General features: G+C 47.4%; 12 protein-coding genes across 12 annotated transcripts; 6 read left to right on the top strand and 6 right to left on the bottom strand.

Moving 5' to 3' along the window:
- Positions 1 to 135: 135 nt before the first annotated feature.
- JR316_0004773 (Acetoacetyl-CoA synthetase) lies at positions 136 to 3,031 on the bottom strand (the record flags this gene model as incomplete). Its single annotated transcript, XM_047890537.1, has 14 exons — positions 136 to 246; positions 304 to 369; positions 455 to 704; positions 772 to 856; positions 913 to 1,194; positions 1,253 to 1,391; positions 1,444 to 1,609; positions 1,674 to 1,778; positions 1,829 to 2,110; positions 2,171 to 2,218; positions 2,275 to 2,366; positions 2,419 to 2,567; positions 2,627 to 2,706; positions 2,769 to 3,031. The coding sequence occupies 14 exons, from the start codon at positions 3,029 to 3,031 to the stop codon at positions 136 to 138; spliced, it is 2,118 nt and encodes a 705-aa protein (XP_047750298.1).
- Positions 3,032 to 3,312: 281 nt separating this feature from the next.
- On the top strand, positions 3,313 to 3,920 carry JR316_0004772 (uncharacterized protein; the record flags this gene model as incomplete). Its single annotated transcript, XM_047890536.1, has 4 exons — positions 3,313 to 3,368; positions 3,420 to 3,569; positions 3,630 to 3,708; positions 3,771 to 3,920. The coding sequence occupies 4 exons, from the start codon at positions 3,313 to 3,315 to the stop codon at positions 3,918 to 3,920; spliced, it is 435 nt and encodes a 144-aa protein (XP_047750297.1).
- A 1,174-nt stretch (positions 3,921 to 5,094) lies between these two features.
- JR316_0004771 (Endopolyphosphatase) lies at positions 5,095 to 6,935 on the top strand (the record flags this gene model as incomplete). Its single annotated transcript, XM_047890535.1, has 9 exons — positions 5,095 to 5,103; positions 5,418 to 5,491; positions 5,559 to 5,682; positions 5,738 to 5,750; positions 5,810 to 5,850; positions 5,904 to 5,966; positions 6,021 to 6,038; positions 6,109 to 6,564; positions 6,615 to 6,935. The coding sequence occupies 9 exons, from the start codon at positions 5,095 to 5,097 to the stop codon at positions 6,933 to 6,935; spliced, it is 1,119 nt and encodes a 372-aa protein (XP_047750296.1).
- Positions 6,936 to 7,232: 297 nt separating this feature from the next.
- On the top strand, positions 7,233 to 10,296 carry JR316_0004770 (DNA-binding protein RFX2; the record flags this gene model as incomplete). The annotated part of the gene is made up of 8 exons (XM_047890534.1): positions 7,233 to 7,469; positions 7,524 to 7,888; positions 7,967 to 8,160; positions 8,224 to 8,939; positions 8,998 to 9,175; positions 9,251 to 9,630; positions 9,688 to 9,743; positions 9,813 to 10,296. 8 exons carry the CDS (start codon positions 7,233 to 7,235, stop codon positions 10,294 to 10,296), a joined length of 2,610 nt encoding a protein of 869 aa, XP_047750295.1.
- A 437-nt stretch (positions 10,297 to 10,733) lies between these two features.
- On the bottom strand, positions 10,734 to 12,515 carry JR316_0004769 (uncharacterized protein; the record flags this gene model as incomplete). The annotated part of the gene is made up of 4 exons (XM_047890533.1): positions 10,734 to 11,892; positions 11,947 to 12,017; positions 12,067 to 12,240; positions 12,297 to 12,515. The coding sequence occupies 4 exons, from the start codon at positions 12,513 to 12,515 to the stop codon at positions 10,734 to 10,736; spliced, it is 1,623 nt and encodes a 540-aa protein (XP_047750294.1).
- A 214-nt stretch (positions 12,516 to 12,729) lies between these two features.
- JR316_0004768 (H/ACA ribonucleoprotein complex subunit nhp2) lies at positions 12,730 to 13,460 on the bottom strand (the record flags this gene model as incomplete). Its single annotated transcript, XM_047890532.1, has 4 exons — positions 12,730 to 13,015; positions 13,064 to 13,133; positions 13,188 to 13,311; positions 13,371 to 13,460. The coding sequence occupies 4 exons, from the start codon at positions 13,458 to 13,460 to the stop codon at positions 12,730 to 12,732; spliced, it is 570 nt and encodes a 189-aa protein (XP_047750293.1).
- A 220-nt stretch (positions 13,461 to 13,680) lies between these two features.
- On the bottom strand, positions 13,681 to 15,062 carry JR316_0004767 (Bifunctional peptidase and (3S)-lysyl hydroxylase Jmjd7; the record flags this gene model as incomplete). The annotated part of the gene is made up of 8 exons (XM_047890531.1): positions 13,681 to 14,027; positions 14,080 to 14,163; positions 14,213 to 14,278; positions 14,334 to 14,504; positions 14,553 to 14,656; positions 14,706 to 14,799; positions 14,850 to 14,945; positions 15,011 to 15,062. The coding sequence occupies 8 exons, from the start codon at positions 15,060 to 15,062 to the stop codon at positions 13,681 to 13,683; spliced, it is 1,014 nt and encodes a 337-aa protein (XP_047750292.1).
- Positions 15,063 to 15,375: 313 nt separating this feature from the next.
- On the top strand, positions 15,376 to 18,242 carry JR316_0004766 (Telomere length regulation protein elg1; the record flags this gene model as incomplete). The annotated part of the gene is made up of 4 exons (XM_047890530.1): positions 15,376 to 15,429; positions 15,491 to 17,288; positions 17,342 to 17,742; positions 17,799 to 18,242. The coding sequence occupies 4 exons, from the start codon at positions 15,376 to 15,378 to the stop codon at positions 18,240 to 18,242; spliced, it is 2,697 nt and encodes an 898-aa protein (XP_047750291.1).
- Positions 18,243 to 18,601: 359 nt separating this feature from the next.
- JR316_0004765 (Protein esc1) lies at positions 18,602 to 20,091 on the top strand (the record flags this gene model as incomplete). Its single annotated transcript, XM_047890529.1, has 3 exons — positions 18,602 to 18,709; positions 18,779 to 19,736; positions 19,787 to 20,091. 3 exons carry the CDS (start codon positions 18,602 to 18,604, stop codon positions 20,089 to 20,091), a joined length of 1,371 nt encoding a protein of 456 aa, XP_047750290.1.
- A 317-nt stretch (positions 20,092 to 20,408) lies between these two features.
- Positions 20,409 to 21,466, bottom strand: JR316_0004764 (uncharacterized protein; the record flags this gene model as incomplete). The annotated part of the gene is made up of 4 exons (XM_047890528.1): positions 20,409 to 20,747; positions 20,804 to 21,253; positions 21,304 to 21,424; positions 21,453 to 21,466. The coding sequence occupies 4 exons, from the start codon at positions 21,464 to 21,466 to the stop codon at positions 20,409 to 20,411; spliced, it is 924 nt and encodes a 307-aa protein (XP_047750289.1).
- Positions 21,467 to 21,663: 197 nt separating this feature from the next.
- On the top strand, positions 21,664 to 24,375 carry JR316_0004763 (Origin recognition complex subunit 4; the record flags this gene model as incomplete). The annotated part of the gene is made up of 6 exons (XM_047890527.1): positions 21,664 to 21,946; positions 22,001 to 22,947; positions 23,005 to 23,736; positions 23,798 to 23,906; positions 23,958 to 24,148; positions 24,202 to 24,375. The coding sequence occupies 6 exons, from the start codon at positions 21,664 to 21,666 to the stop codon at positions 24,373 to 24,375; spliced, it is 2,436 nt and encodes an 811-aa protein (XP_047750288.1).
- A 317-nt stretch (positions 24,376 to 24,692) lies between these two features.
- JR316_0004762 (uncharacterized protein) lies at positions 24,693 to 26,626 on the bottom strand (the record flags this gene model as incomplete). The annotated part of the gene is made up of 3 exons (XM_047890526.1): positions 24,693 to 24,714; positions 24,764 to 24,839; positions 24,901 to 26,626. The coding sequence occupies 3 exons, from the start codon at positions 26,624 to 26,626 to the stop codon at positions 24,693 to 24,695; spliced, it is 1,824 nt and encodes a 607-aa protein (XP_047750287.1).
- Between the last annotated feature and the right edge of the window lie 358 nt (positions 26,627 to 26,984).

Below are 26,984 nucleotides of genomic sequence, written 5' to 3'. Positions count from 1 at the left end.
AGCACTCAATCAACTCGACATCAAAACTCTCACGGTGGCCAACAATCCGCCCTCTACGCTAGTCTGCTCCAAAACCTCATGTTTTCTGCATTCTCTGGCTACATTTTGGGTATATTCGGTATACATCGAGTGCGCCTAGGGACACTCTTGTCGCAGCTCTTGTCCAATATTGTGGTAAAATTCCAAGCACTCGGGGTTAGACAGCGTAGCCGGATTAACGGAGGACAATGGGGCACCATTGATAATCTGCGAATGTGACTCAGAACTCGCGGAGAACACGCGTTGTGTATGCAGCATGTTTACCTTTTTAACCAAGACCTCCACGCGCTTTCCGTTGAGTGTGTACGGAACATCAGAAACCTGGATTATCTGCAATGGCGCCATGAACGAGCGGGGAGGAATGTCAGCTGAAGCGTCTATTTTTACCGTGTGCAATTGTGCAAAACATACATACCCTGGCGGGGACATGCCGTGGACTTCTGCGCGCTCGGATTTCTGCCTTTACCTTCCGCTCGAATTCGGGAGTAATCTTTTGACCCGGCGGAAGTTTGACGAAAAGAATAACCCGTTCGTCTGCCCCTCCCTCTGTTTTCTGGCCGACGGCCAGGTAATCTACGACCATGAACTCCGCAGTAGGATGCGAAAAACACAAGTCTAGAACTTCGTAAATCTCAGAAGAACCAAAACGAATGCCTCCGGGGTTCCTTTCCATATCAAGTCAGCTGACTCGCTCCTCAGCGACTAGTTAGAAAACAAAAAAAATAGGCATACAGCACACCATCCGAACGTCCGAGCATGATTATGCCACCCCCGTTCCCTGATTTGGAAGCTGTAATTAGAATGTGATCTCCGTGGTCTTTGCGTTGTGAGCTCCTTGCCATATCAGAAAGAGACACCAAGACAGCCACTCACACCACACTCCTTCGAACTCTGAGAAATAGGATTGATGGAAGCGTTTAAGAGCAGCCTCGACATCAGCTTCAGTCCCATATCCGGGCAATGGCCAAAAGCCAAGAGGCATACATGGGAATGGCTTAACACAAACGAGTTCACCAGGCTCATCTGGTGGATTCAATGTACCCGCAGCAGAGAAGCTTTCAACTGCCATCCCAAGCATTCTACATTGGATCTCTCCTCGATACACTGGAAGGGCAGAGCACATTCCGGCAAATAAAGAGCAAATGTCTGTCCCACCTGTAAGATTGCTTGAGAAATTATGACAAGAATATATAAGCAACCATAAGAAGCACACCTGTAATGGAACCTAGGAGAACTTTGGGGTGGATGTGTTCGTAAACATAATCGTACAACGGAGGAGCAAGAGGAGATCCAGTAGAATATATATGTCGCAATGTACTCAAATCATGGTGTTCTCGAGGACGATAACCTTTCTAGTCAATCATCGGTGTGGTGAGTTATGATGGAATAAGAAAAAACAAATACAGAAAGCTGGTCCAGATATTTGGCACTGGTCCCAAAAATAGTGATGCCCAAATCATCTACGAGCTTCCACAGAAGACTGGGATCCCGAAGCGGACTGCCATCGTATAGCACGAGAGTGCAACCAATACTAAGGCCGCTCACGAGAAAGTTCCACATCATCCATCCCCTGATAAGATTCATGTCAGAGTCATAGGACCAACCGATTAACTCAGAGATAATAATTAACCGACGTTGTAGTGTAGTAGAAAAAGACGTCGTCAGGACGAAGGTCGCCACAAATCGCAAACTCCTTCTTCGCCTGAAGAAGCATACCACCGGCTCGGTGGACAATAGGCCTGGAAAAGTTTCTGTTTTAGGGAATTGCATGCGTGTGAAAGCAACGTACTTTGGTCGACCAGTGGTCCCACTGCTAAAAAGGATCCAAAGAGGAGCATCAAAGGGAAGTCGATTCCACTTGATCTCACCAGTTTCTGTGCGACCGAGGTTACTTTGATGGCCCTTGCTAAGAAAATCTTCCCAGGCAATCCAGTCTTCGCCCCATGATTGACTGGTCTGGTCATGAGAAAACGTGTTTATAATGACGATTTTGGGTGGGGAAATTAAATCCGCCAAGCCTGACAGGAGACGTGAAAGTTTGGGCAGGTGTGGGTGAACCTTGTGATTGTATCTACGGCGAACGAAGGGTATGTTCCAGAAAGGCATGGTAGAAGATAGGATGGTAACGTACACGACTGCGTCTACGGCAAAAATGAACTTGGGCTGTACTTGTTCAAAACTTTTTGAATAGATATCAGATGGTCGGGCACAAAATATATCTACCATCAACCTTACCGCTCTTTTACGCCTTCAGGACCAAAATCAGCAGCTGCGCTGACCCAAATTGCACCGATGGCAGAGGTTGCTAGACAAGCGACGACGTTTTCCTGCGAACAAGGATAAATTGGGATGCGTTTCTCCAATCGACGAGATACAAACTATGCAATTAGAAGAATAAGAAGCGACCCTATCCCCTGGCTTAACGCCGTAAAAAAGCAAGGCGGAGACGGCGTCTGCTACAAGGGAATACAACTGAGCATAGGAGAGCTGCCTGAGACGGGGATTTGGGAGATCCGGAGTGGGCTCAACTGGAAGATCGGCGTCAAGGATTCCGGTATCAAATTACGATGGACAGAAATCACGCAACTGGCTTCTATGAGAGCGATCCTAAGCTCTGAGCGGCAGTGCAACATGTTCTCAGCCCAATTGACGCGTGCATCTTTGAACCTGGACGTAAAGATGGATCAATTAAGAATGAGATTAATCAACACACACGTCGGAGGACGGACCAAAGAGGATTAGCGGATGGCAAGGCTGTATTGTCGACGACATGAGATCCCTTGACTCCAATGATGTTTGTCTCGTCCCACACCAAGTCCCAGAAGGCGTCTAGTCGCGCGGTAGACCAAATATAGAGATCAAAATAGGAGGCGAGAGCGAGAGCGTGAGCGGAGTTAACCCTTTGGAGGAAACGGAAAACTGGAGAGGACACTGGATCCTGGGGAAGAAAAAGAGGACGAGCGTGGTGTTGAACTGTCAAGAGCGCGGACATGACGATGAGAAGAGAGGAATGCCAAGCGAGAAGTGGAGGAGTGGGGTAGATTGAGGCCGAAGACACAGAGTGAAGTGTGAAACGTAATCACGGCGGCGGCGGCGGCGGTAACCGAATTCGGCATGATGCGTTCGGGCCGGGCGCACGTTTGCAATGTGGGGAATTTGGGTTATGGCCGATCGGGGTTTTAATTGAAAATGACAGTGCTTTCAAGCTCACGTTTGTTCTCCTTGTCATCCTATAAATCCCAGCAACTTTCTCTCTCTCTTTGTCATCCTTACATGGACAGACTTCTTGCTCCTCACACTCCAGAGGCCACCGCTCACTACCACCTCAGGTTTGTTCTCGTCCGTCCTCTTTCTCCCTTTCTTTGCTGACGCGTCCACAGCCAAAACAGCTTCAACTGGCACACAGACCAGCCTTCCGTCGACGAGTCTCTCATCTCGGGATGCGCTTCTTATCGTGCCTTTGACCGCTATCTCTCGGGCAGCGACATCTTTCTTCTGCCAAGGACCCGCGCCGAATTGGAGAGCATCCTGTAATCTCGGCCTCGTCTCCTCATATTTCTTCCGCTGACCGATCGTGCTTTTTGCTTCAGGAGAAGATACGCCTACGACGCAATCCACAATGCCATTGCAAGCAGTCGCTCGCAGCTCCAGACGGGAGGGTACAGTAGGGTCCGTCTATCCCCGTGCTTGTTCTCTTTTTTTTTTGCTCACTTTTTAGTCTCGTTTTCTAGGTCTGTCATCTCGCCGAAAAGTCCATTCGCGACGTGCTCAACACCGGAGACAATGTCGACATCCTCCTTGCTCTCCATCGGCCCTCCAATTCCAATCATGATTCCGAAGAATGCAATAATGCGCGTCCTATCGCGACCAGGCTGAAGTAAGCCTGCCATCATTTTCCTTATCTTTATTCGTTCTTGTCGCCCTGCCTTTCCCGTATTGTATACCACCGCACTTGTGTCCATGTCTTGTATTAGTTATCTTGTACTCCTTACTGGCCTTTGTACATACTCAGTTGACCATCGGCGTTCAAAGCACATTATATATTTAGAATTGATCTTTGCTCGGCGTAAATTTCTCAAGCTCAAAGGATCACAATCCTCGGAAATTTCCCAATGGAGATACGGTGAAATCCTGCTTTTAGATGATACAGCTTGCAAGCCATAATTTTCTAACAGTGACATCAACACGATTCTTCCATTGCACGAACGTGCGAGCTCCTTTCCTTTATCCATCTGCTCTTCCTGCAGGCATTCACTTGTCTTGCCTCATTCATGTTCTGGTCAACCTCATTTCTTCTACTAATCGCAACCTGTTCTCTTCACAATGTCGCTTCCTTCCCGACCCAGACCCCATTTCAGTTAGACTCAGCTAGTCAGTCATATCAGCGCATTCGTTGCTACAAATAACACTCACCCACCCCCACCTAAAAGAGCCGAGAAAGTTACATGGGCGTTTTCTACACATCACGGATATGCATCCAGATCCGCACTATGCTCCAAGAACGTCCCAATCAACAGCTTGCCATAGGAAAAAGCCAAAAAAGAAAAAAGACGAGGCCAATTTGTTTGGGACACCTTATTCGTGCGTCGTAATAAATCGTCAACGTCATCATTCACATCGCTTATCTCATTCATTTAACCGCAGGGAATGCGACTCGCCTTTTCGACTTACCAATTTTACACTAGACTATCTGGAGGATAATTGGGCAAATGAGATAGATTTTGTTGTCTGCAAGTCTTATTCCTCCTTGATTTTGTGGCCACAGTTGATTGAATTAGGGGCTAGGGACTGGAGATAGCGCCAGGTCAGCATGCTTATACTTAGCACTGCAGCGCTGAACTTTGTTGAAATTTTTTTTCTCAAGGCATGACAATGACCGCAAGGTTCCTCGCACACCGTCAGAAATCTATGACCTCAACCGCGCGGTGGCCGCAAAAATGCAGAGCGTTTTCGTCAAAAAAGGGATTCCTGTGGTTCCAAGTCTCGGTTCGTGGCATGAAATGCTCCATAAATTCGAGTGACCAAATATATAGGGCTCTTTTCTAGGGAATAACGATGTCTGGCGTAAGTCCATGGATATTTTGTGTGCATATCGGTTGTCCTAACGTCATCTCAGCACATGTAGGTTATTTTTAGTCTAGGTGCATTGCTATACATTTGACTGAAGGCTTGCATACCCGTGTTAGAACATCTTGGCTCCAGGTATGATTTGTCGCCTAATGTTTCAAGTTGTTCTGATTTTAATCTTGAAATAGGCCCCAACAGTATCACAAATACCTTTGCTTCGTAAGTCCGCCGTCCTGCTTACAACTCACAGCATAACCCAACATTTGGACAACAGCATTTGGGACTCCTTTATTCCATTTCCCTATCTTCAGGTCTTTCAGCGAGGTGCATACTATGCTGTTGAAGTCATCCCGGATGAAGTGGCTGTCATTAGCCTGAACACAATGTATTTTTATGATTCAAACAAAGGTGCAATTTCTTTTCTTTTGGCCTATCGTTATCCTCTGACAAAGGCCGGTTGAATCAATACCTATAGTTGTATCTGGATGTGCCTACACAGAGCCGAACGATCCCGGGAATCTTCAAATCGACTGGCTCGAGGTGCAGCTCCAAATGTACCACGACAGGGGCATGCAGGTAAAATCATCATTGACCTCGTCAATTTTCTGTTGATCTAACTTGATTTAATCAGGTTTGGATATCAGGTATGCTGCAAACAATATCATTTTATTCAACTAACTGTCTAACAATTTGATTATATCAGGCCATGTACCTCCCTCTCGCGGAAATTACTTTCCAGAATGCGTTAGTATCCCAATCATCGTGGATCATAGCTAATGGATAACCGTCGTTGACAGTACGTTCGCTATGTGGAACTTGCTTTGCGTTTTCAGGATACCATTCTAGGTCATTTGTACGGGGTATGAGCGTTGACTTAAACAATCTGTTTTGTTACTGACAGGTTATGTTTATAGCACATGAACGTAGATCATGTAAGTTTCACGTCGTCTGATGGACGGTTGCATACATCCATTGCCGGAATGATTACTCATCATCTTCCAGTTTTTCTTTCTAGAGGCTGTAGATCTGGAAATCTTCCCTGACAAGAACGATGGCGAGGTGGACATGACGAGTGACAAGGGGCTCTTCAATTCCCTGCTGCAGGATTACAGAGCACTGCCAAAATCACCGGAAATGACAGATTATGCGGTTGTTAATGTCGCGCCGTCTGTCGTACCAAACCCATATACACCAGCGTTCAGAATATTTTCATATAACGTGACTGGCGCTGGTGGGCGGCTCGCAGAAACAACGGCGCACATGACAGCGAGGCGGAAGCCGAGGAAACCTAAACGCAGGCCTGGACACCATCGGGGAGATCAAGGCAATAAAACCGTCCAGTGCGAATCGGAAGAATATCAGAATACATGGCGGTGTCATTTTGATCAACCGTGGAACTCTGACCCTAGTGCTCCATCAAGGATGAATCAAAGGTGGACACCCTTGGGATATGCACAGGTTCGGTTGCATTAGCTCATATTTGGACGGGGGCGCTAACTAATACACAGTACTTTATGCCCTCGCTGGAGCTGGCGAACAAGACGCACGGGCCTCTTGTCGAGCTGGAGTATGTGACCTACGCAGTGGAGAAGCTGCATCCGCAGGGAGAGGGGCGGGAATTTGTATACCCGGTTCCCGTGAAGCTTCTCCCTGAGGAACTACGAGACCCTGGGGTCGCGAAGAGCAGGTACGCACCGTACGGAATGGAGGACCTGACGATTCGATCCTGGATACGGCTTGCAGGTCGACTGGCGGACGATAAACGGCAGAAACTGCGAAAGAGGTTTCGTAAATACATGTATTTGAAGAGGAAGGAGATAAGAGAATGATGATCAGTTGACTGTATTTGTAAATTGTGGGAAAGTATTTTAATACTAAAGAGAGCTGCTGTTGTCTTGACTACATTCGTGAGCACATCTGGTGATCTGGTAACCAACTTCATTCCGAACTGCTCGACTCTCAAAACCGCCATTCCGCTCAATTATCTTTGTCGGCGGGAGCCTCAACCTCTCTCTCTCCTGCTTTCTTTCCTTGTCCATCTCTCTTTTTTTCTGTCCGGCTGGCCCGCCTCCTTCTCCATCCAGGAGCCCACTGTCCTTTGATTTCGTTCGCATATCTCTTCCTTCATGACAGCAGTCAATCTCCACATGTCTAGTATGCCGCCTCTCGATTTTCTCCCAGCTCATCCCCAGCATTCAAGATCCAACTCGGTCTCCTCCTCTTCTACCCATTCTTCCCATTCTCGCCCACAGTCCTCTCACGGCAGCATCAATCGGATCCAGCAGAACTTGGGTCCATCCGCAGACGACCTCTACAGAGCATCTTATCATCTGGGGCATCAGGGCATCATGCACAGCGATCCCGTTCGTCTCTCTTTTTCTTTTTTTCTCTTTTTGCCCTCATTTTCGTCCATTTAGCCCCCTCCGAACCACAATCTCGCGAATCCGGCGCTCAAGGGTCCCCTTCGTCCAAACAACAATCATATTCGCGGTGCTCGTGTCGCTGTCTCTCCCTATCCCCGCGATACAGACAGCGTACACTCTTCGTCGAGCGAGACCGAGGACATCTCCATGTATCTTGCAAACTCTACCCCTGACTATCAGTCCATGTTTGGAGGTGCCCCAACAATGGCACCCAGCCAGGAGGCCATTCATACCGCAGGTGCCTTTGGTAGGATGACCATCAACCCGGACCATGCCCTGGAAAAACTCGCCGCCAACGTCCGCGCAGCGACCACCACAAGTGCTTCAGACAGAGCCAAACAAATTTTCGTCCAAGCTTGGTCCGTGCCTTATTGTTCGCTCCGTAGTTCGCTTTGACCGCGCCCCTGACACATAACCTCCTCCCCCCTTGTTCTTAGGTTGAGTGCGAATTACGCACCATATCCTGATGGCAATGTACCTCGGCAGGGCCTCTACTTTTCTTATCGCAGGGTCTGTGACCAGTATGGTATCCCCCACATCAACACCGCTACTTTGGGCAAGGCCATTCGCCTTTGTTTCCCGACTATTAAAACTAGGCGCCTGGGCGTCAGAGGCAATAGCAAGTATCATTGTGGGTGTCTTTTTCGCACGACAGCTTTCATTCTTGTTTTCAGATACTGACATTGTGTGATAGATTGCGGCATCAGACCCGCAACCTCGGCCGAGGCTGAGTGGCTTCAAGACTATATTCACAAATCAAATAATAATGCGGCCCAAGCTTCTGTCAATGCTGCTCGCCTCAGTCAGGACCAGTCCGAGTCTGCTACTAGGAGTGAGGATAGGTCTGACGAAGATGAAGAGGACGATTCCGAGGGCAATAACTCTGTCCCTGGCTCCAAGCGTAGCTCTCTCACTCTATCAGGGGAGATCAAGCATTTGGCCTTCGCAGATGATTTGAGCGACAAGACCCCGACAGCCGCTACTTTGTTATCCCAGGCGCAGTCGGCGGGGCGCCCATCCGGCACCTTCCCTCCCCACGCTTCTATTCGTCGTCACCCCCAACAGGAGCCAAACCTCACACTTCAGGCCCACTCTCCGTCGACCCCTAATTCAGGAGCATATATTTCTCCTCAACAAACGACCTCGGTGCGCAACTTACCCCACTTCCCATCTATTGAGGATGCAGTCGCAAATTCCACTTCTGCACACACTGTAGCTGCTCGAGAAGTCTGGGGATGGTTCCAGGACCATCTCGACACGCTCCTTGAAAGTGTGCGAACATTCCGAATAGACCAATTTGAAATTCAGCTTCGCACCTTTTGGCCAAACTTGAATGGCGTGCACAGGGAAATTGTACAGGTTCCGGCCATCGCTGGTCTTATGGCAAGAGCAGATGCTATCGTTTATGATGTATGTATGATTTCTTTTTGCCGCACCTGACGGGGTTAACTGGTGCTTCTAAAATTAGGAAATTCTCGAGGTGTTACGATCACAGATGCTTTCACCGCTGCCTCCTAATTCACTATCTGCTCTTCGTCAAATCGCTCTCAAGATGGAAAAGGTTCTCCTCCAGGCGTTGGAAGGATATTATAACACTTTCGTGGAGCCAAAGGTTGAACTCGGGGCTCGGTTTGGACATCTCGTTTGTGAGTTTTTTTTTTCCAAATCTTTTTATCCGAAGTGATCGTGTTCTTTTGCTGAACATCAATCAATGCATGCAGTGCGCTTCCTGGATATCTACCAGGTTACTCAGGCTTTGAACACTGTTCTCACCAATCAAAAGCAGCTGAGCGAAATGCGCAGATCATGGCAAAAGGTTGACTTTGAATCTGTTCGTAATCAATCTGCATTGGTCTGCAATTGTCGCCATGAAGATCTTGTTCAACTCCTCGAAGTCGAATTCGTCACTCTGTTGGAAAGCCTACCAAAAACCAACGAGCCTGTACGCGAAGTGATGAGTTGGGCTGACAAATGTTGCGAAAGGTTGATGGGAAGCGGCCGCAACGCTGGTCATAACGGACAGGAAGAAAGAGGAACCATGAGTTCTCGAAGTGTTCTCATCAGATGGGGATATGTTACAAGTCAAGTAATGAGAGACCTTGTGAGTACTTCAAAATATTCCCTTGCTTCTTGGACCACAGTTAACCTGCAATACTAGACAATTCGCAGTGATCCTGCTTTCGGTGCATTCCAGATACTGAAACTCTTCCTCGAGTGCGTGATTGACATTCACAGCCTTCATCAGACAGTTTTTTGATCTATTTCGATCATTCTTTTTTTTAGCGACTGGATCGCGGTTAATGTTTTGAGAAGTGTGGCCTTGTCCACTAATTCAGTGGCCGCTTCGGTGGAGCCGGTCATGCAACAACAATTTTTCTCTATGTCACCAATGGCCGGACAGGAAAGCTTCGGGTCAGTGGATGCTCGGCCTCAGCATCTGATGGCCCACACACCGACCACGTCAAGCATGCTCGCTGCCCTTCAGCACGATTCATATGGGTCAACCTCCCTTGATTCAGCTGCATCAGCCTTTAATTCAGATGCTTACGGACCCATGTCGTACATGGACACCTCGGCTGCTCAAGATGACGCCCTCGGCTCTGGTCACCAATCCAGCTTGTCTTTTCCTGATTTCAGTGGTTCCGGGAGTACATTCGATGTTTCAAGTTTCACCTCTCAGGATCTCGGACTAAACGCTCCTGTAACACCAGCCAGTGAATCTGACCATGAATCAGAGCCGGTAAAAACAGAACAATCTGCTGCGTGACATTGACAATTTATTTTACTTATTTCTTGTCTTGCTCCTCGAACGCTTTCTTTTTACGTCTATTTCTTGTTGTCTCGCTGGTCTTGTGTCCAGGGTTCCGTGCTTAGCCCATTTTGTTTCTATATGCTTAGTCTCAACAAACTCCCCTTGTATCGATGTTTACTTCTTTCCTGCTGTTTTCTCTTTTCGTTCTCTAGGCCTTTAATATCTGTACAGAGTATGAGATCTCCGCGGATTTTGATTTTTGGTATACTTAAATAACCGTGCTCAATCCCTTTCTTATTTAACTTAATAAAGTTTCTCTCACTCTTTCTTTGCTTTTCCTCTCTTTCCGTAAATGAATGTAAGATGGTAGGCGGTCAGACAAATTAATCTGCCGAAATCATATCCGATAAGTGTATAATCTATGCTATCACTAATTTCTGGGTAAGCCTGCTTCAGCTCTCAACGGTTTCTGCAACAGCCTCCAGTTGGTCGACGACAGCTTCGCTCTGCACTGGGTCAGATGCAGGGCCAGCCTGAGGTGTAGGCACAGGCTCGGAAGGACTTTCAGGTTCGGCAGGTGATGACGTGTCCAGTGTAGAGGGAGTCTCTCCCTTCGTTAAACGCTGGATAGCAGCAGTAGCCTTCGCGACGTTCTCTGCCGTCACACGATCTTGATTAGCCTCGAACCATGCCTTCTTTGTGTTCAAGTCCTCGATTAATCGAGGTACATCGGTCGTTGAAGCAGGGGGAGGAATAGAAAGGGAGAGAAGTGCGGCGAGGGTAGGAAGAGGTACGTTAAGCGAGGTGTTTGTAGGAGCGACTGGTGTCGTCTCTGCACCGTTAGCATTGCCATTGGCCTTGACGGCAGGTTTCGTGTTCTTGTTGTTCTTGCCCTTCTTAGCGGCCTTGAAATAGGTGTCGTCCTCCTCAGATTTCTTTTTTCTAGCAACAAGTCCTTCAGGGGCTTCTTCCACCTTTCGTAGTTCCAACTTGGGTACCGAGGTGACCTCGGCCCTGGTAGCGAGGCCAGTCGATTTGTAAGTAACCACAGTAGATTTTCCAGAAAAGTAATCAATGAGAGTTTGGCAATCCTCAATTTGAGATTGGAAGGCAGGTACTTGTGCCTCTTCAAGAAGACGTTCAGCGTACTCTTGTTTCTTCTGCGCTTCCTCAGCGGCGCGCTGAAGCCTGGCCTTTTCGGCACGTCTGGCGCGGTCCTCGTTTACTTTGGTCCAGTACCTGTCGTTGGCTTCCCGGTAGTTTGTGATGGACTCCCTCTTAGCATCGAAAAGAACCTTGAGCTGATTTTGAATGTTATCGCGCTCCTCGAACAATTTCGAACGGCCTGCATAGGCTTCGTCACTTTCCTTCTTCAATTGGTCGAGTTCAGCCCGAATGGCAGTATACCGTTCGGAAATAGCGGTGGCGGCAGGATTGTAAATTTCCTTGCGAAGCTCTTCAATTTTGGCGCGATCTGCCTCGATGCTCTCTTGGTCAGTCTGGAATCCTTCCACAACCCTGCGGTTTTTCTTGCTGGTGGAAATTTCTTGGAGAGCTCGTTTCTCGTCGGCAAGCTTCATGTTGCCGGATTCGACCTGTTTCTCCAGGTTTCTATGAAATCATGTCAATAATATGAGACACCAAAAAGATATACTAGATATTGACTTAATATGGGCATCAACTTCAGCGACAGTTTTGAATGGGATTTTTGACTTGGCAGATTGCAGGTCTTTAATCTACACTACTTTTAGTATACACAGGAGAGCGTTGGTAATGAGTAAATACCTTCTTCTGTATACCATCCTGAAGAATTTTAACCTGGTCTTCCAATTTGCTTTTGGACGCCTTATTCGCAGATTGTACGTCGCGAATACTGTCAAGCTCAGTGCGAAGAGCATTTCGTCGGTCGTTTCCTGGACCGGATTTCGTGGCAAGAGCAATTTTGTCACGAACAACACCCTGACGTCAATGAGTTTAGAACATGATAGCAGGTTTGACTAAACACAAAAACGCACCAGTTTTGCCTGCAAAGCGTCTATCTCCGATTTGATTTTGGCTTGCTCGGCGTCATACACATTCTTGTCTGGCCGTCCAGCATATGTTGCTAGCTGGTCCAACGTCTCTTTCTCCCCGGTAGTGGCCGAGACAGGAGTAGCAGTTCCGCTTGTAGAAGCGGTTTTTCCCTTAGGGGCACCGTTGGCATTGGAGGCAGTTTTAGATTTAGGAGCTGGCATGGTAGAACGAAGGAGAGGATACGTGGAAACTCGAAAGTGGTGTCAAGCCGGGTAAGCGTGTAATTTTAGTGAATCAAAAACCTGGGAAAGCTCGTGCGAAAAGTTAATCAAAAACCTTTTTCCAGCACTTAAACAAATAGAAAATTAAACGTAAATAAATGCACAGAAATGAAGGGGAAGAGTAAGTAATACATCAGAGTAAGCTACTTGGAATCTAGAAAACAACCTTGTTGTCCAGTTTTTCCACCTCCTGATAAACCTCGTCGTACAACTCCCGGTATTCGTCTTCCTTGTCTTCCCCCTCGCCCTCTTTCCGCTTGGTTTTGCGTTTTTGGTTGGGGCAGATCATCACACAGCTTGTTGGTCGCTTGGTTGAGCTAGCATGTCCCAGTTCCTCCTTGGAGGCGACAAAGATATAGGGTATTTGAGCTTCTTCGCTCAATACGGGTAAATGCGAAATGATGTCGATGGGATTAATATCGGCGGCAAGAACAAGGAGACTAGACAATCATTAGCATACGGGTTACACATAAAGAAATTGGACATACCCTTTCTCTCCTTTTCGGATCCCCTTCACGACCTCCTTAACTCCACGCTTGACCTGGCGGGCTTTAGAGGCTTCATAATTGTTAGTTGATTAGCGCGCATACTTACGAGGATCATCATACACACCTTTTTTAATTGTTTTGTGTAACTTTTTTACGAGTTTTTTCTGTGCGAGGGGGTGTGCAATAGGAGAGAGATCTTCCACGGCAATTGAGACCTCTTCCTTGTCCTTCTTGGCCTTTTTTGGCGACTAGAAGCCAAAGGTTAGCCAGGTGAGCAAAGCAACAAATATAAAAGTATGGGACACACCTTTTCAATAGTCGCGTCTCCCATATCGACATCTTCATTATCCGACGCAGGAGCTTCTTTCCTCTTCTTCTCCGACTTGTCTTTGGCCATGGCTAGAGGGACGAAGGAATAAGAAAAGCTCTAGAGATAGTAGCACGCTTAGTTGTGCAAGTGCAACCAAGAAATTAGTGTGACGTGACTAGACTGGTAACATGCCGGGATCGCGGGCCGACGCAATGAGGGCAAAAATAGCACTCCCTGCCAACGTTCTTGCTAATGTGCAAAATATTTCATCACACAAAACATCAGCGAGTAGATTGTAAATAAACAGCTAATCTGTATTATCATTATAATTACCATCATGTATAGTCGTCGAATTTCTCAAAAAGTTTAGCAAAGTCCAAGACATTCCCCTCATTTCAGCGTCATACCACCAATTCAAAGCAATGGTCAGACCTGATTGGCGAACATAGTGCCACCATCCAACAGGTAAGTATAAGGACTCTCCAGCTTTGAGAGTCACCCTGATTGGCGTTATTTCACTCGGGAAGGCATTCGGTGAATCAGGATCCAGGATGGAAGACCATCGAACTTGAGGAATATCCTCCGTCGAGGGAAGTATTTCGAGAGCTTCGGAAGAGGATGTTCGAGTATACGTTGCATGCGGGTAGTAACGCTCTGTTCCAATATATACGTCAAGTGATATCAAGCTATTTCAACTTGTAAGCACCTTTGAGACACCATGAATCGCTTGGGGGAAGAAGGACAAAATGTTTTTCTCCGCGCACAACGGTGTATATATTTTCGTAAGGATCTGAAAGCTTTGTGAGGTCACCGAGCAGTGATATAAAGAGCAAGCATACCGCTATGAATGCTGGTTATACTTTGTTCATTTCCAATCCATAGATTGACAGCGTCCGGATGTTGTCCTACAAGGTAGTATGATATGTAGTGTAGCTCCATTCTTGTAGCAGATTGACAAACCTAGAGCTTCACTGCACCATGGCACTTCTTTTGGTACATCTGACAACAATGGGAAAAATTCGGAGTTGTTGTCAGTCGCTTCGTTGGATTCAGAATCAAAAGAGCTCGACGAGAAGAGATTTCCGTTCTGAGACTGAAGGTAATAGATTTCGGGTTTTGGTGATGTTGTTTCTGAGAGTTTGTTACTATTCGAACTCATAAGGGAAGTATATCACTCACTGGAGCCAAGCTTGAAAAGTAGTTGCTGCATTGTCATCTTTTCGATGAAGGGCTCGACGAAATACAAACGGCCATCTGATGCGCGACAAATTGAATCTGCCAGTCTTTGAACAAATTTGTCAACAAGTCACTTTAAAGAGTATATTTACACACCCGTTCGGAGTTGTGGCAATGGAGATTGGATTTTCCTTCATCTTTTTTGTTAGATATTCATCTGTCCAGAGATCCAGAGCAGGAAATCGGAAACCTAGAGCACGATTAGGTTGTAATCTTTCCGGACGGTAGATTGTGATTCACCTTTGATAATTGTTGGACGAGATATGTGAATTACTCGACTGAACTCTATGGCAGAGGGTGGATGATCCAAAATTTCAATGCCAGTCCCATTTAGATCTAAGCGAGTGACCCTGAAATCAGTTTAATCATCTACCACAGAGCTGTGTAAGGCTTTAACGTGCCTCTGTATTCGTTAGAAATAAATTTTGCAGCTTCCAGGAAAGAAGGATCCATGTTTAGGTGGGCGTATTATTGGAGAATAGCAAATGATAAGAGAAAAGTGTGAGCGATGTACATCATATAATGGATGCGGCAGTCAAAGGCACCCAAGACTTGTCACAAAACGCGACAACCTCGTGACTTGCCGAACATTGAGACGCGATTGTGACTCTGCGTATTTTGCATTCTAACGTCTTCTTCCTGACGACAATGTTCAAACAAACTTATATCATTGCTTGATTATAATGAAATCGAGCAATATATAAACACTCGAGCCACTCGACATCTGTACGACACCTCCATACTCGTCTTTTGCCTTTCCAGTGCAATGTCGACCGATAGGAAGAAGCTTGCAGGCGTGGCAAAGGCGTCTGGTTCCAAGGTTGGCTTCTATACATAGTATCGGTCAAACTATACTGATTGACAAATATGATATATTACAGAATAAAACTACATTAAAGCAGAAGAGTTTACTCGAATCCTTTGTTGTGAAAAGCAACAAAAATGACAAAGCTGGTGGCAATAACCAATTGTCTGTACCCCCTCCCGACCTTCTTCCCACTGAAGTGGATGGCCCTGCCACTCCATCGGTAGACAACTCAATTCTACCATTAGAACTCGACGATACCATTGTACCCTTACTAGACGTGACCATCCCAGATGTCGAGCTGGAAGCAAGACCTACTCAAATACTAGACCTAACTACTCCGGATGTGGAATTAGACGAATCGGGTACAGTTGTACAAGTTGTGGATGCAACCCGACGGAGCCCTTCTATTGTACTTTTAGAGGAAGATGCAGCTATCCAAGTATCTCAAGCCGTCTCGTCTCAGACGAGCAAATCCAAAGCCAAAGTGGAAGGTTACACTAGAGACCAGCCGATCGTTATACCATCCTCACCCATCAAGGAGTCAACAAATCCCAAGCCTAATGTGCCTGTACACCCCTTTTTCATGTCCAAAGCAAAGCCTACCGCTTCTTCTACGCCATTGCCCACTAAAACATCTAAAAATGCACTACCGAACCAGGGTCCACCTTTTCCAAATAGCGAATCCCAGCATGTCAAAGGACCTCAGACTGCGACCCAAACCTATGTCGCATCGTTTCCAAACCGATCTCGGACTATTCCTAGCCAGATGACCCTAGGGATGACGAATTATAAATTCTTAATCGGCCGTCCTGACATCGTGGTAGACAAAGCGAGCGATATTTGGATACATCCCAAGGCTGATACTCCTAATGAACCCTCCATTCTTGACATTCCACCTGAACATATCCATAATCACCCGGCTATTGCGCGACTCGTGGAAAACGGACCGGATTGTTTACCGACGTCGAGTCGTCCCTGGTCTGAGAAGTGGCGTCCGTCGTGCGCAAAGGAGGTTCTGGGCAATGAAAACAGTGCGATCTATCTTCGTAACTGGCTGCGCGCACTCGAACTACAATTGGAAAGCGATCATGACAACAGCGCAAAGTTTGGAGAGGGCTCTAATACCATGAAAGGAAAATCCAAAGCAAACGCTGGGAGGGGTACGAAGCGGGTTCGTGTCGTGCGAACGGTGGATAAAAGCAGGAAGAAGTCACGCCTGGACTCGGACGAAGAAGATGACGATTGGATCGTGTACGATGATGAATCTGAGGAAGAGCAAGTCAATTTTGAAGAGCTGGACGAGTTTGGAGAAATCTTACTACCCGAGGTTCCCGCGAGCAGCTCCCAGTCTTCGTCTACTCACGACCTGCCACCCTCTTTCGTTGAATGTACAGAACAGGATCTGGGGCAGCTGCACAATACAATATTGCTCTCAGGCCCGTCAGGAAGTGGCAAAACGGCGAGTGTCTACGCATGTAGCGAGGAGTTGGGCTGGGATGTTTTTGAGGTGTATCCTGGTGTGGGACGACGAAATGGGGCAAACGTGGACAACCTTGTTGGTGAGGTTGGGAAGAACCATCTTGTGCTTCAGAATCGTAGGAACGGCGATGTTTTGAAGAGCTTTCTGTCCCAAAAGAAGAATACAGAGGCACCGCAAGAGTCGCTGGTGGCATCGTACTCGCCTCGGAAAAGGAGGACGGATAAAGATCCATTCGATGTCGAAGAACCAGTCAACGATTCAAAACCTATTCGCCAATCGCTTATTTTATTGGAAGAAGTTGATATACTTTACAAGGAAGATATTAATTTTTGGACCACTGTTATACGGATCATCAAAGAGTGCAAACGGCCTGTGATTTGCACATGCAACGGTATGCAAAATCAAATCTTGACTAGCGGTGTCTCTTATTTTTCAATGATGCAGACCCGACGTTGGTGCCGACACAGGATCTGCCTCTGCAGACGATCATTGAGTTTGAGCCATGCCCGACTGATGTAGCAGCGTCATATCTGCAAGCAGTATGCTTGTCGGAGGGCTACCAAGTGGACCGCAATCTTATCTCGCGGATGTACCTTTATCCCCTTGAAGGAGATCGGACAGGGCTATATTCAGCGAGTTGTCGAACAGCTGGTCGTGATCTCCGGCGGACAATCAATGCTCTGCAAATCAAGTGCGGGAGATTTACAAGAGCAACGGCCAATGAGGAGAGAGATAGAAGCAAAGACGGCCCGGGTGTGGTGCGCAGGATGGCATTTGGCGAGAAGAGCGAGTTTCTGTCGTTTTTAGACGCAGAGCTCGTCCGAGATTCGTCTGGGATTGCTACGGTGTGTCTGGACACTATTGGGGATGCTGGATGATGATGAACTGACAATGAGCACAGGGGGCAGAGCTAGCGAGCTATGTGCCGACCAACGACGACGAGACAGGACACACCATACTATATGATCGACAGAGGGCAGACAGGGAGGACTTTGGACAGCACGAAGACATAATATGTTGTGCGGTAGAAAGTGGACAGAAAGTGCACGGCGATGATGTGCCTGAAGAGGCGAGAGAAGACGGGGAGGTGCTGCGTGTGCTGGAGGAGGTGAGACCAGTGCGGGCCTGGACACGAAGACTGGCGCTGGAGTATCTGCCGTATGTGCGGTGGATGGTGGTCCTAGACGAGGCGGAAGAAGAGCGGATACGATTGCAGGGACAGGGACAGGGAATGCGCAAAACACGGAATAGCGGGCGGAGCGACTATGTACGGAGAATGGCGCTAAGCGAGACGGGACGGCGGATAGTAGTTAGCACAGGACTTGGTATCGTGGATGGAGCGTGAGTGTAGCGTGGATGAGATACTTAGTGCTTACGTGAGCAATATATCCTGATTTGGACTTGTGGATATCGTCTTTGGCTTGCTCGTTGCTCGTTGCTCGCCGTTCCCCGCTCCCCGCTCCCCTCAAACAATGGCCTCCAACACCGCCCGCGACCGCCCGCCCAACAGCAGACACCATTCCCCCGCCGCCGCCCTCGCCTCCCTCGAGTCTCTCCAGCAGATCCAGCGCAGGGGCTCCATCACAGACCCCTACCTCCACGCCGCCAACAAGCCCTCCCCCTCCTTCCGCCACCACACCGACTCCCTCCCCGCACCCGCCCCCGCCCACGACACCCGCCCCTCCTCCCCCTTCGTCTTTGGCGATGCTACTCCCCATTCCTCCCATCCAGAGCCAAGCTCCCAGCTCAGGAAGATCCTCCATTCCCCTTCTTCTGACCATCTTGTCCCTCGCCATCCACGCTCCCAGTCAGGTACTTGTCCCCGCCGCTTTTCTTCCCTCTCTCCGTTAATCCGCTCTCACAGGAAACTCTCCTTCCAAGGACCACTCCCTTGTCCAGCATGACTCCGACAGGCTTCCATATGCGCGCCCCAGCATCCGCGACAACCCTCCCGCGTTCGACTTTAGCATGCGCAGGCACTCCATCGCCGTCGGCCAGAACCCCATAACCCTCCCTAATCTCTCCTCTACGCTCCATGGTACAAAGCGTAAAATGTCAACAGATCGCAGTGTTTTTGCTCCCGTCGGTGAAGACCCCGACACCCATCTCGTGGGCCCAGGTATGCCCAGCGTTATGGACGTCGATGTCGATGCCCCAGCACCAAAACGGCGGGGCTCGACAATAGACACTCAGCGTATCGCCCAGCTGAGTCTCAACGATCGTCGCAATTCGGTCGACTCTCGCGGTGCCCATTGGATGTTGAATGATCGACGGGACTCAGCTCCTTCCTTGTTCCCCAGTGTTCCTGGCATAAACTCTTTTAATTCCTCAGACTCTCATCACAGTCGAGTCTCTTCAAGCATCGCTTCATTCTCTTGGCCCGCTAACGAGGGCCCCAATTCATCTTCCCTCCAAAACGAATCAAACTATAGCAACAGGACTTTTGATCCTGTACATGAATTAAGCGTTCCGCCCCCTACAAGTTATGCACCCGATCGTAGAATGTCCGTTCCGGACAATCTCACCCACCCTTCCTCAAGGAGCGGTCATTCACGGTCTCGCCCTCCGTCTCGTCAGAACACAGATGCCAACAGTCACTCTGGTTTATCATCTGGTCAGGAGGAACCTTCTGGCACTTCGTCCCCAAACACTGCCGTTAAAGGCAAGGACAGGGACACTGGACTGACACCGTACTCTCGGTCTCCAGAATTGAGGGTATCTCACAAACTTGCTGAGAGAAAAAGAAGAAAGGAAATGAAAGAGTTGTTTGACGAGCTCCGGGCACAATTGCCTGCGGATCGGGGAATGAAGGCCAGCAAGTGGGAGATTCTGAGCAAAGGTGTCTCTTGTTTTCTTGTCCATCTCTCTGTGCTAAGATTATTTCTCCAGCAATCGATTTTGTCGCTCAGTTGAAACAGTCGCACCAAGAAATGGCCGCAGAAAATAGCATGCTTAGACAACAGCTTCATGCACAGCGCTCAGAATCATTCAATTCTGGTGCAGGCCCATCTTCGCATAACAATGCATACGGTCAACCCATCCTTCCCCCTTTCCCCCCACCTCTTATTCAGCCCCACCAAACCTCTCAGAACCAATCTGGTCACCCTGACTCCCGACCTAATTCAAGTCAAACTCCTTTCCCACCCCTCAACTCTTCCTCACAGAACGGCAGAGGGGACTCTCATCCAACATGACCACTCACGCCACTTGTCTATCCTGTTGTCTATTTATGTCTGGTACAATTGTCGTTTGCATCCTCACTTTCTCAAGGACGGTAGACACATTTTGTTTATATATCAAGCTTTGTCGTATTCAGGGTTATTTCATTTCGAAGCTGCATCTTCGACAAATCGGTTAGTTTGCTCTTTTTTTTTTATCTCTGCAAAGTCGGTTAGACAATAGTGTACCATTTGCATACCGATATCTGGATCACCGGGACATGTAGCTGTTGATGTCTTGGTCGTGCAATATAGACACGAAGTGGTTCAGTTAAATGTGGATCAACAGTGGTCTACAAAAGCCCTTCTGAACGGAGCGCTCCTATGATCAAATAAGCAGATCGCTGTTCTCTATCTACGCCTGCCCAGTCTCCCTGCTTCCATTCTGCAATATCGGTGTTGTCCCATGCGTAGGGATCATCGTTGTCCACCACTGCGACCGGATCATTCATTTCGCTCAGTTCCTTTTCACGGTCCCAAAGCTGATCCTGCCAATGTGCGTCATTGAATGTCACTGCGACCGTTTTGGCATCGGGGATATTTGGTAAGATGGAAGTTAACAGATTGGAAAGAAGTTCAGATGTATTGTCAGTGGCAGCAGATCGTAGGAGAGGAAGGGGGAGGTATTCAGCCTTATGAAATGTGAGTATAGAATGAATCAAGTGTTTGGTGCAAAGAATGATCTTACCTCTAACAACATCCCTTTAATAGCACCTCCAGCCAGTTGGACGTTCCCGACGCGCACCATCCAGTCCGTCCCAATGGAATAAGTTCGTCCTTCTATGATTAACTGTTGCCCGGTGATATTATTTCTCTGGCCTGCAGCTTGACGAACCGAGATCCAGCGAGCCTTTATTTGTGCCAACAATTGCTCCAGTCCACCAGGGGGTCTCATGGCAAGAAAGGTGTTTCTATAATGGGAGGGACTCTTCAAATACATGGCTTCCTGTCCAGGTGGCGCCACAGCGAGGACGTCTGCTCTGGTAGGTGCTGCAGGATCTTCAAGGTGAATAAAAACGTTGTCATCCATCGTCAGCGCAAACATGTTTCGTTCGCTTTGGACGGTGGAATCGGGGGTTTGGGTCAACACAGAGCGATATGACTTGATGGAAAGGTGCCATCGCGAGTGGAATGCCGCCTAATCTTGTCAGTCAACTCACTAACAGAAGACTAGTGCAAAGACCATACAGAGTGGTTGGCGCGAAGATTAGCCTGGACGATGTCAAGGCCGTTGGGGGGTGCATTGAGCCATCGGGCTAATCTGCGTAAAGTTTCGAGACAGAGTGCATCAAGCACCGCTTGAACAGTACTAGTAAAAAGGTTTGTTTAATACGTACCCAGTAAATCCCATCCTGTATATTCCTTACCCAGATTTATGTAATGCAGGTAGTGTTGGGCAAAGTTCGAATCAATGAAATGCTATGCGACTAAATCAGAGTGACAAAGGGCTCACAGAACAGTCACAAATCATGTGCTGTTACTGATCGCGTTGTGACCTACAGGAGTGAAGTTGTTCATTGGTTGTTCATTTTAGTAACACCCACACTCATGCCTCCCAAACGCAAGCAGGCTCCCCAAGCAGAGGTTCAAATCCAATCCAAACGCCCTCGCACGCGTGGAAACTCTTCTGTAGTAGACCCTCCAACGGAAAACCACGTCACACCATCTCGTCAGGATCGCAAATCTTCGACCAGAAAACCTTTGAAGGACGCAGGTGAAGCTGACGCGTCAGCTTCAAACAGTAACATTCCAAATAATGTTGTAGCTATCATTGACAATGAAAGTCTACTACGCAAGGCAGGGGTGGCCAAGGTTTATGGGAAGGCTGCTAGTACGTGCTACTACTAGTTTTACGTTTCCAACTCATCCTCTAACAATTCCACAGGAAGACCCAGGACAAGGAAAGACACTGTACATAGCATTGAAACGCACACTTCCCCCGATGATGATCCGCCGGTGCACAGGCAATTAAGAAGTAGCACTACGACAGAAGTCGTCATCGTCATGCCAGATGCTAAAGCGCCTTCGAAAAGGACCGCTAAGCGGACGACCTCTAACTCGACCATTCTGAAAGAAATCGCAGATTCCACTGAAACGCCAACGGTGAAGAAGTCTAGACGGAGGACTACGACTGTGGCCGGTGAATTAGAAACAATGGTCGAGGAACCCGAAGCAAAAGCCCCTCCCAAACGAATGACAAGACGTCGAACGGCCGCTACAATTATCGAAACTGATACTGTCCCAAATATACCCAAAAACAAACGTGCTAGGCGAACCCGCTCTACTACAATTGTGGACACATATCTGGAAGCGCCTGACTCCGTAGAGGTTGTCCATACAAAAGAGCTTAGTCGGGCCAATTACTCTGAACCTCCCGAAACGGTATCAACAATCGACGGCTCTAAGGTAGAAGAGCTTTTCAAAACAGTTGAAGGATCTCCGTTGTTCTCTGAGGTAGAAAGTATCGACGACAATGTGTCTATGACAAGACCTCGATCGTCTTTGACCCCGACACCAACATATCTCGATGGACGCTCATCTCTTGCGCAAAATATCTCTATACCTCCGAACTCTGCTGCTTTACAAAAAGTACCACTCACAGAGGCTTCGACTGCTCTCCCAGTACACCTACATCCTTTCTTCTACACTCAGAAGCGCAGCATAATGAAGATGCTCCAACGTCCAATCTTCAAGGTCGACGCGCCTGAATTGGAAGTTTCTGTGAATGTTGTTGCGGCCAGTCAACTAGCCGAACTAATTGAAGGGACGGTGATGAGGGCAGAAGGTAATAGCTGTCTTCTGCTTGGACCCAGGGGAAGCGGAAAGTCCGCTGTGAGTTATTCAATTTTCTACATTGTGTTACCACTAGTGTCTTATTTGTGGAACCAGATCCTAGAAGACTGTCTTCAAAATCTTCCGAGTAAACCTATTATTATCCGCCTCTCTGGGTGGGTTCAAAGTACGGACCGGCATGCAATACGCGAAATTGCCATACAACTTCTACAACAAACAGGATCGGCCTTGTTTTCAGATATTGTAAACGACCCAACAAACCCCGCTACAGACACTAATCAAGACGATGATAATCCCTTTCTCATCACTCATGACCAGCCAAACGAGGAATCTGCATTTTCTACTACGTCGTTACCCCCTGCTTCACACCTGCACTCCCTTATTCCTGCTCTCTTGACTTTGAAGCAGCCGGTAGTCGTTATCTTGGACGCTTTTGATCTTTTTGCCTCCCATCCCCGGCAATCCTTGCTCTACTGCCTTCTGGATACCGTTCAAAATTGTCGTGCAAGCGCGGAAAGTAGAGGCATTGCGGTTATCGGAGTTACTTCCCGCCTGGACACTATCCAACTGCTCGAAAAGCGTGTCAAGAGCCGTTTCTCAGGCAGAACGATACGTACAGCGCCATCTAGCGGTTTTGATGTCTGCCTCTCGTACGTACGGGTTAGTCTTCAGTCCTCTGCTCCGGACAATACTTCATTGGGGCAAACTGAGTGGAATCAACTGTGGGATGCCCATGTGGAAAATTTTCTTGCGAACAACGAAGTTCTGGGTATCTTGAAAGAAACATATAGTGTCACCAGGGAGCTAAAGGTCATCGCTCGTATCCTGGTACGTTTAATGTGCCGAGCTTCGCGTAAAAAATGTTGACTCTGTGTGCGTCGTGCATTAGATGCAATCTGTTTCATTGTTAACCCTGGCACAACCTTACCTCACCCTCAAACATATTTCCCAATCAGCCCATTCGCAGCGCTCTCGCCCTTCCAGCCTTCATGCGGATAGTATGTCCCCGTATTTTCATTATTGCCGACATGAACTAATTCTGAAATCAGATCTATCTTACCCTGCAATATGTCTTCTTATTGCAAGCGTTCATCTCAATACAAACGGACAAAGCACATTCACCTTTGAGATGATGTTTGAGATCTTCCGTGATCAAGTACGTGCATCTCAGTCAGCACCTGCACAGATAAACGGAGGCAGCATAGGAATGATGACATGCACCCGTGATATCGCAATGAGTGTTGGTGTTCCATCTTTCCATTCGATTCTATTTTCTAATTTGCTGGGTTATAGGCTTTCGAAGGTCTAATCTCTGCAAAAACCTTCATTTATATATCTGGTCCCTCTGCCAACACAGCAAAGCAATTCATGAAATATCGTTGCGCCTTGGATAGAGGCGTTATTTCCAAACTAGTCGAACAGTCAGGCCAAACTAACTTAAGAAGATGGTATGATAGAGCAAAATGAAGGCACCTCACTGTAAATAGGAAGTTTCTGTACATTATCGGATAGTTTGTTACAATGTGCAAAATTGCATTGTACAGTAATGTATAATACTTACAAGATGTAATAATACAAATTTGGGTTACTACTGACAAACGTCTAATCAAGGGTATCCATTATGGCGTCGGGCTACATATGTCACTTCGGCTGCATACAACTTGAGTAAGGTGTCGCAACGATACGAGTAAGGTTTAAAATGAAATGGATTCGGTTGGGGGATGGTTGAACCAAAGCCAAACTGAATGACTCGTCTTTGGTAGTGGAACTAGAATGTGAGTCAATTAACAGGCAATCCCTACGTCCCTTAAAAACGTTTAAAATGAAGAATTTAAGTAAATATGTCTTCTCTTACCTGTCAGCAGCCTCTTCATCAGACCAATACGAGCGATGGTCTTCGTCCGCATTTGGCGAATGAGAATTTTCGGTGACTATAATGGTAGCCTTAATAAATAATAAAATCACGCGAAGTATAACGAAACCAGCCCATACTATCAACTTCCGGAATATCTTCCAAGCAAACATACGACATGCGATGTTTCCTTGACGGGGTAGATTTGCTCCTTTGAACCCTTGTCGGGGCGCACAGACCAAAGGATTTGGAGCTGTCTATCATGACCTTGAAGTTGTCGTCAAGAAACATGTCGGGCTCCCATTCGCTGGTTTCTTGAACCAACTCCTCCAGAAAGTAAAGCAAATCTGTGTCCGAGTCTGTACGAGGTTCCTTTACAAAGGCTAAGCGTTGCACTGGTGGCTTGTTGTAACTTATTTTGGAGACAGTAGATGAAATGCCTAGACCAGTACTACCCATATTCCTCGGCTGCTTTGCCCCATCAACATTCAAACTAATAGGATTGGTAGAAAATGGGATCAATGCTTCTGGAGATGTATGCGCCCATGGAAATTGAGTGCGCCTATTATTGTCTGAAATGGAGGTAGGAATTGCGCTTGTGTTGTCAGTTTCATTAACTTCAGTATCGTCTGCAGGAAGGAACATCCTGCGTAGAGGAGAAGGGCCTATTTTGGGGCTACGACTTGGCAACCTCTCCTTGACTGGTAATACACTTCTCGCCTGCTTGGAAGACTGTCGTTTATCGCTATGGTATTCACTGCCGTTTAACGCATTCGATGTATCGTTGGTGAGTGTAAACGGTGATAAATTGGGCACCCAAAACGACATGGGTTGTAAATCGCCTTGATAACTTGTACAAGGTAGAGGTATCTGGCGTTCTAGATCCATCAAGCCGCCCGACAAATGAACATTTAGGCCTTTCTTGCCAGTGTTGAGAATAGCATTTTTGGAGAGATAACATGTATCTTCATGGTCCAACTTTGGTTCGGAGGAATTTGTATGTTGAGGATTTGGCAAGGCGACCTCTGATTCAATTGAAACTAAGCACCGAGGTATGTCACTAGTTTGGGGGTCTGTGTTTTCAGACACAGTATCCTTAGAGCAACCAAGCACATTGAACGATGCCGTGAAGGAGCTTTCTGCGCTTGGAGTTTGAGGATTGCCGATAGGACCACTTGATAATTTTTCAATCCAAAGACCAGATGGATAACTAGTGTGCTTCTTTGATAAGATTGCATTCTTCCAGCACATAATCCGTGGACTGTTCATGTTCTCAGAGTGCCTCGAGCGTTTCATTCCAGAATGCAATTCCATGACCGGCAAAGGTAAAGGCAACTCTGGGGTCGCAGAGAAGGCATCTGGCTTGTGATTATCTGCCCGTAGATGATGAACATCTCCAGTGCCGCGATTTGTGTCTGTAGTGTTCACAAATGCATTTCGAACGGACTTAACAGAGAGAGCTTTATATTGGCTGGATTCTTTAGCAGGGAATGAGTCTGGCCAGCCAATTTGCGGCCTACTCCTAGACACTTTATTGGTAGTTGCGGAATACCTCGTCTCCCAAGCAGGGGATCCAAATAGCCCTACCAGAAGTGCAGACCTCACATACTTTTTTGATTTGAGGGTGCGTTTTCGACTCCAAAGAGGTAGAGAAGAAACAGAGAAATCGTCGCGCCAAATAGATTGCAAAGCATCGCGTTGACTCTTCCGACGATGAGAAACGTAGGCCCACTTGATGAAGAACAGAAGCCCAACCACGAAGCCTAAAGCGGAGATCGCTGTTATGTAGGACAACCCCTTGTTGATCCTGTCGTTATCATTACGATCCAGTGAACGTTTGTTATGGCGAAAGTCCTTCACTTCCATTGTGGCCAATGCGTATTACCTCCGACCACAAAGTTAAAAACGGAGAGAAAGTCGACCAAATTACAGGTAAAACTGCGTTCGGGCACTGGCACCTTAGGTTTCACAAGAATATAGCTGCATTCACGGAAGGGATAAATAGTAGCTGTAAATCTTTCCGCCTTCTTTGGTGGGCTATTAGAGGATATACGTTGTAGGTAGGTTTAAACCTGATGACGTGCAAATTAAAATACATAAATACAACACAACAGAATTATTTGTGTCTTGTCTTGTTTGTTCCAGTATGAGCTTGACTGTGGCCACGATTGTGGCAGCTTCAAACGGTGACTTATTATTTTACTGGGTTGATAATGGTATTCTG

The sequence above is a fragment of the Psilocybe cubensis genome, chromosome 4 (assembly GCF_017499595.1).
Source record: "Psilocybe cubensis strain MGC-MH-2018 chromosome 4, whole genome shotgun sequence".
Classification (NCBI taxonomy): domain Eukaryota; kingdom Fungi; phylum Basidiomycota; class Agaricomycetes; order Agaricales; family Agrocybaceae; genus Psilocybe; species Psilocybe cubensis.
This window is presented reverse-complemented; position numbering and strand designations above follow the sequence as displayed.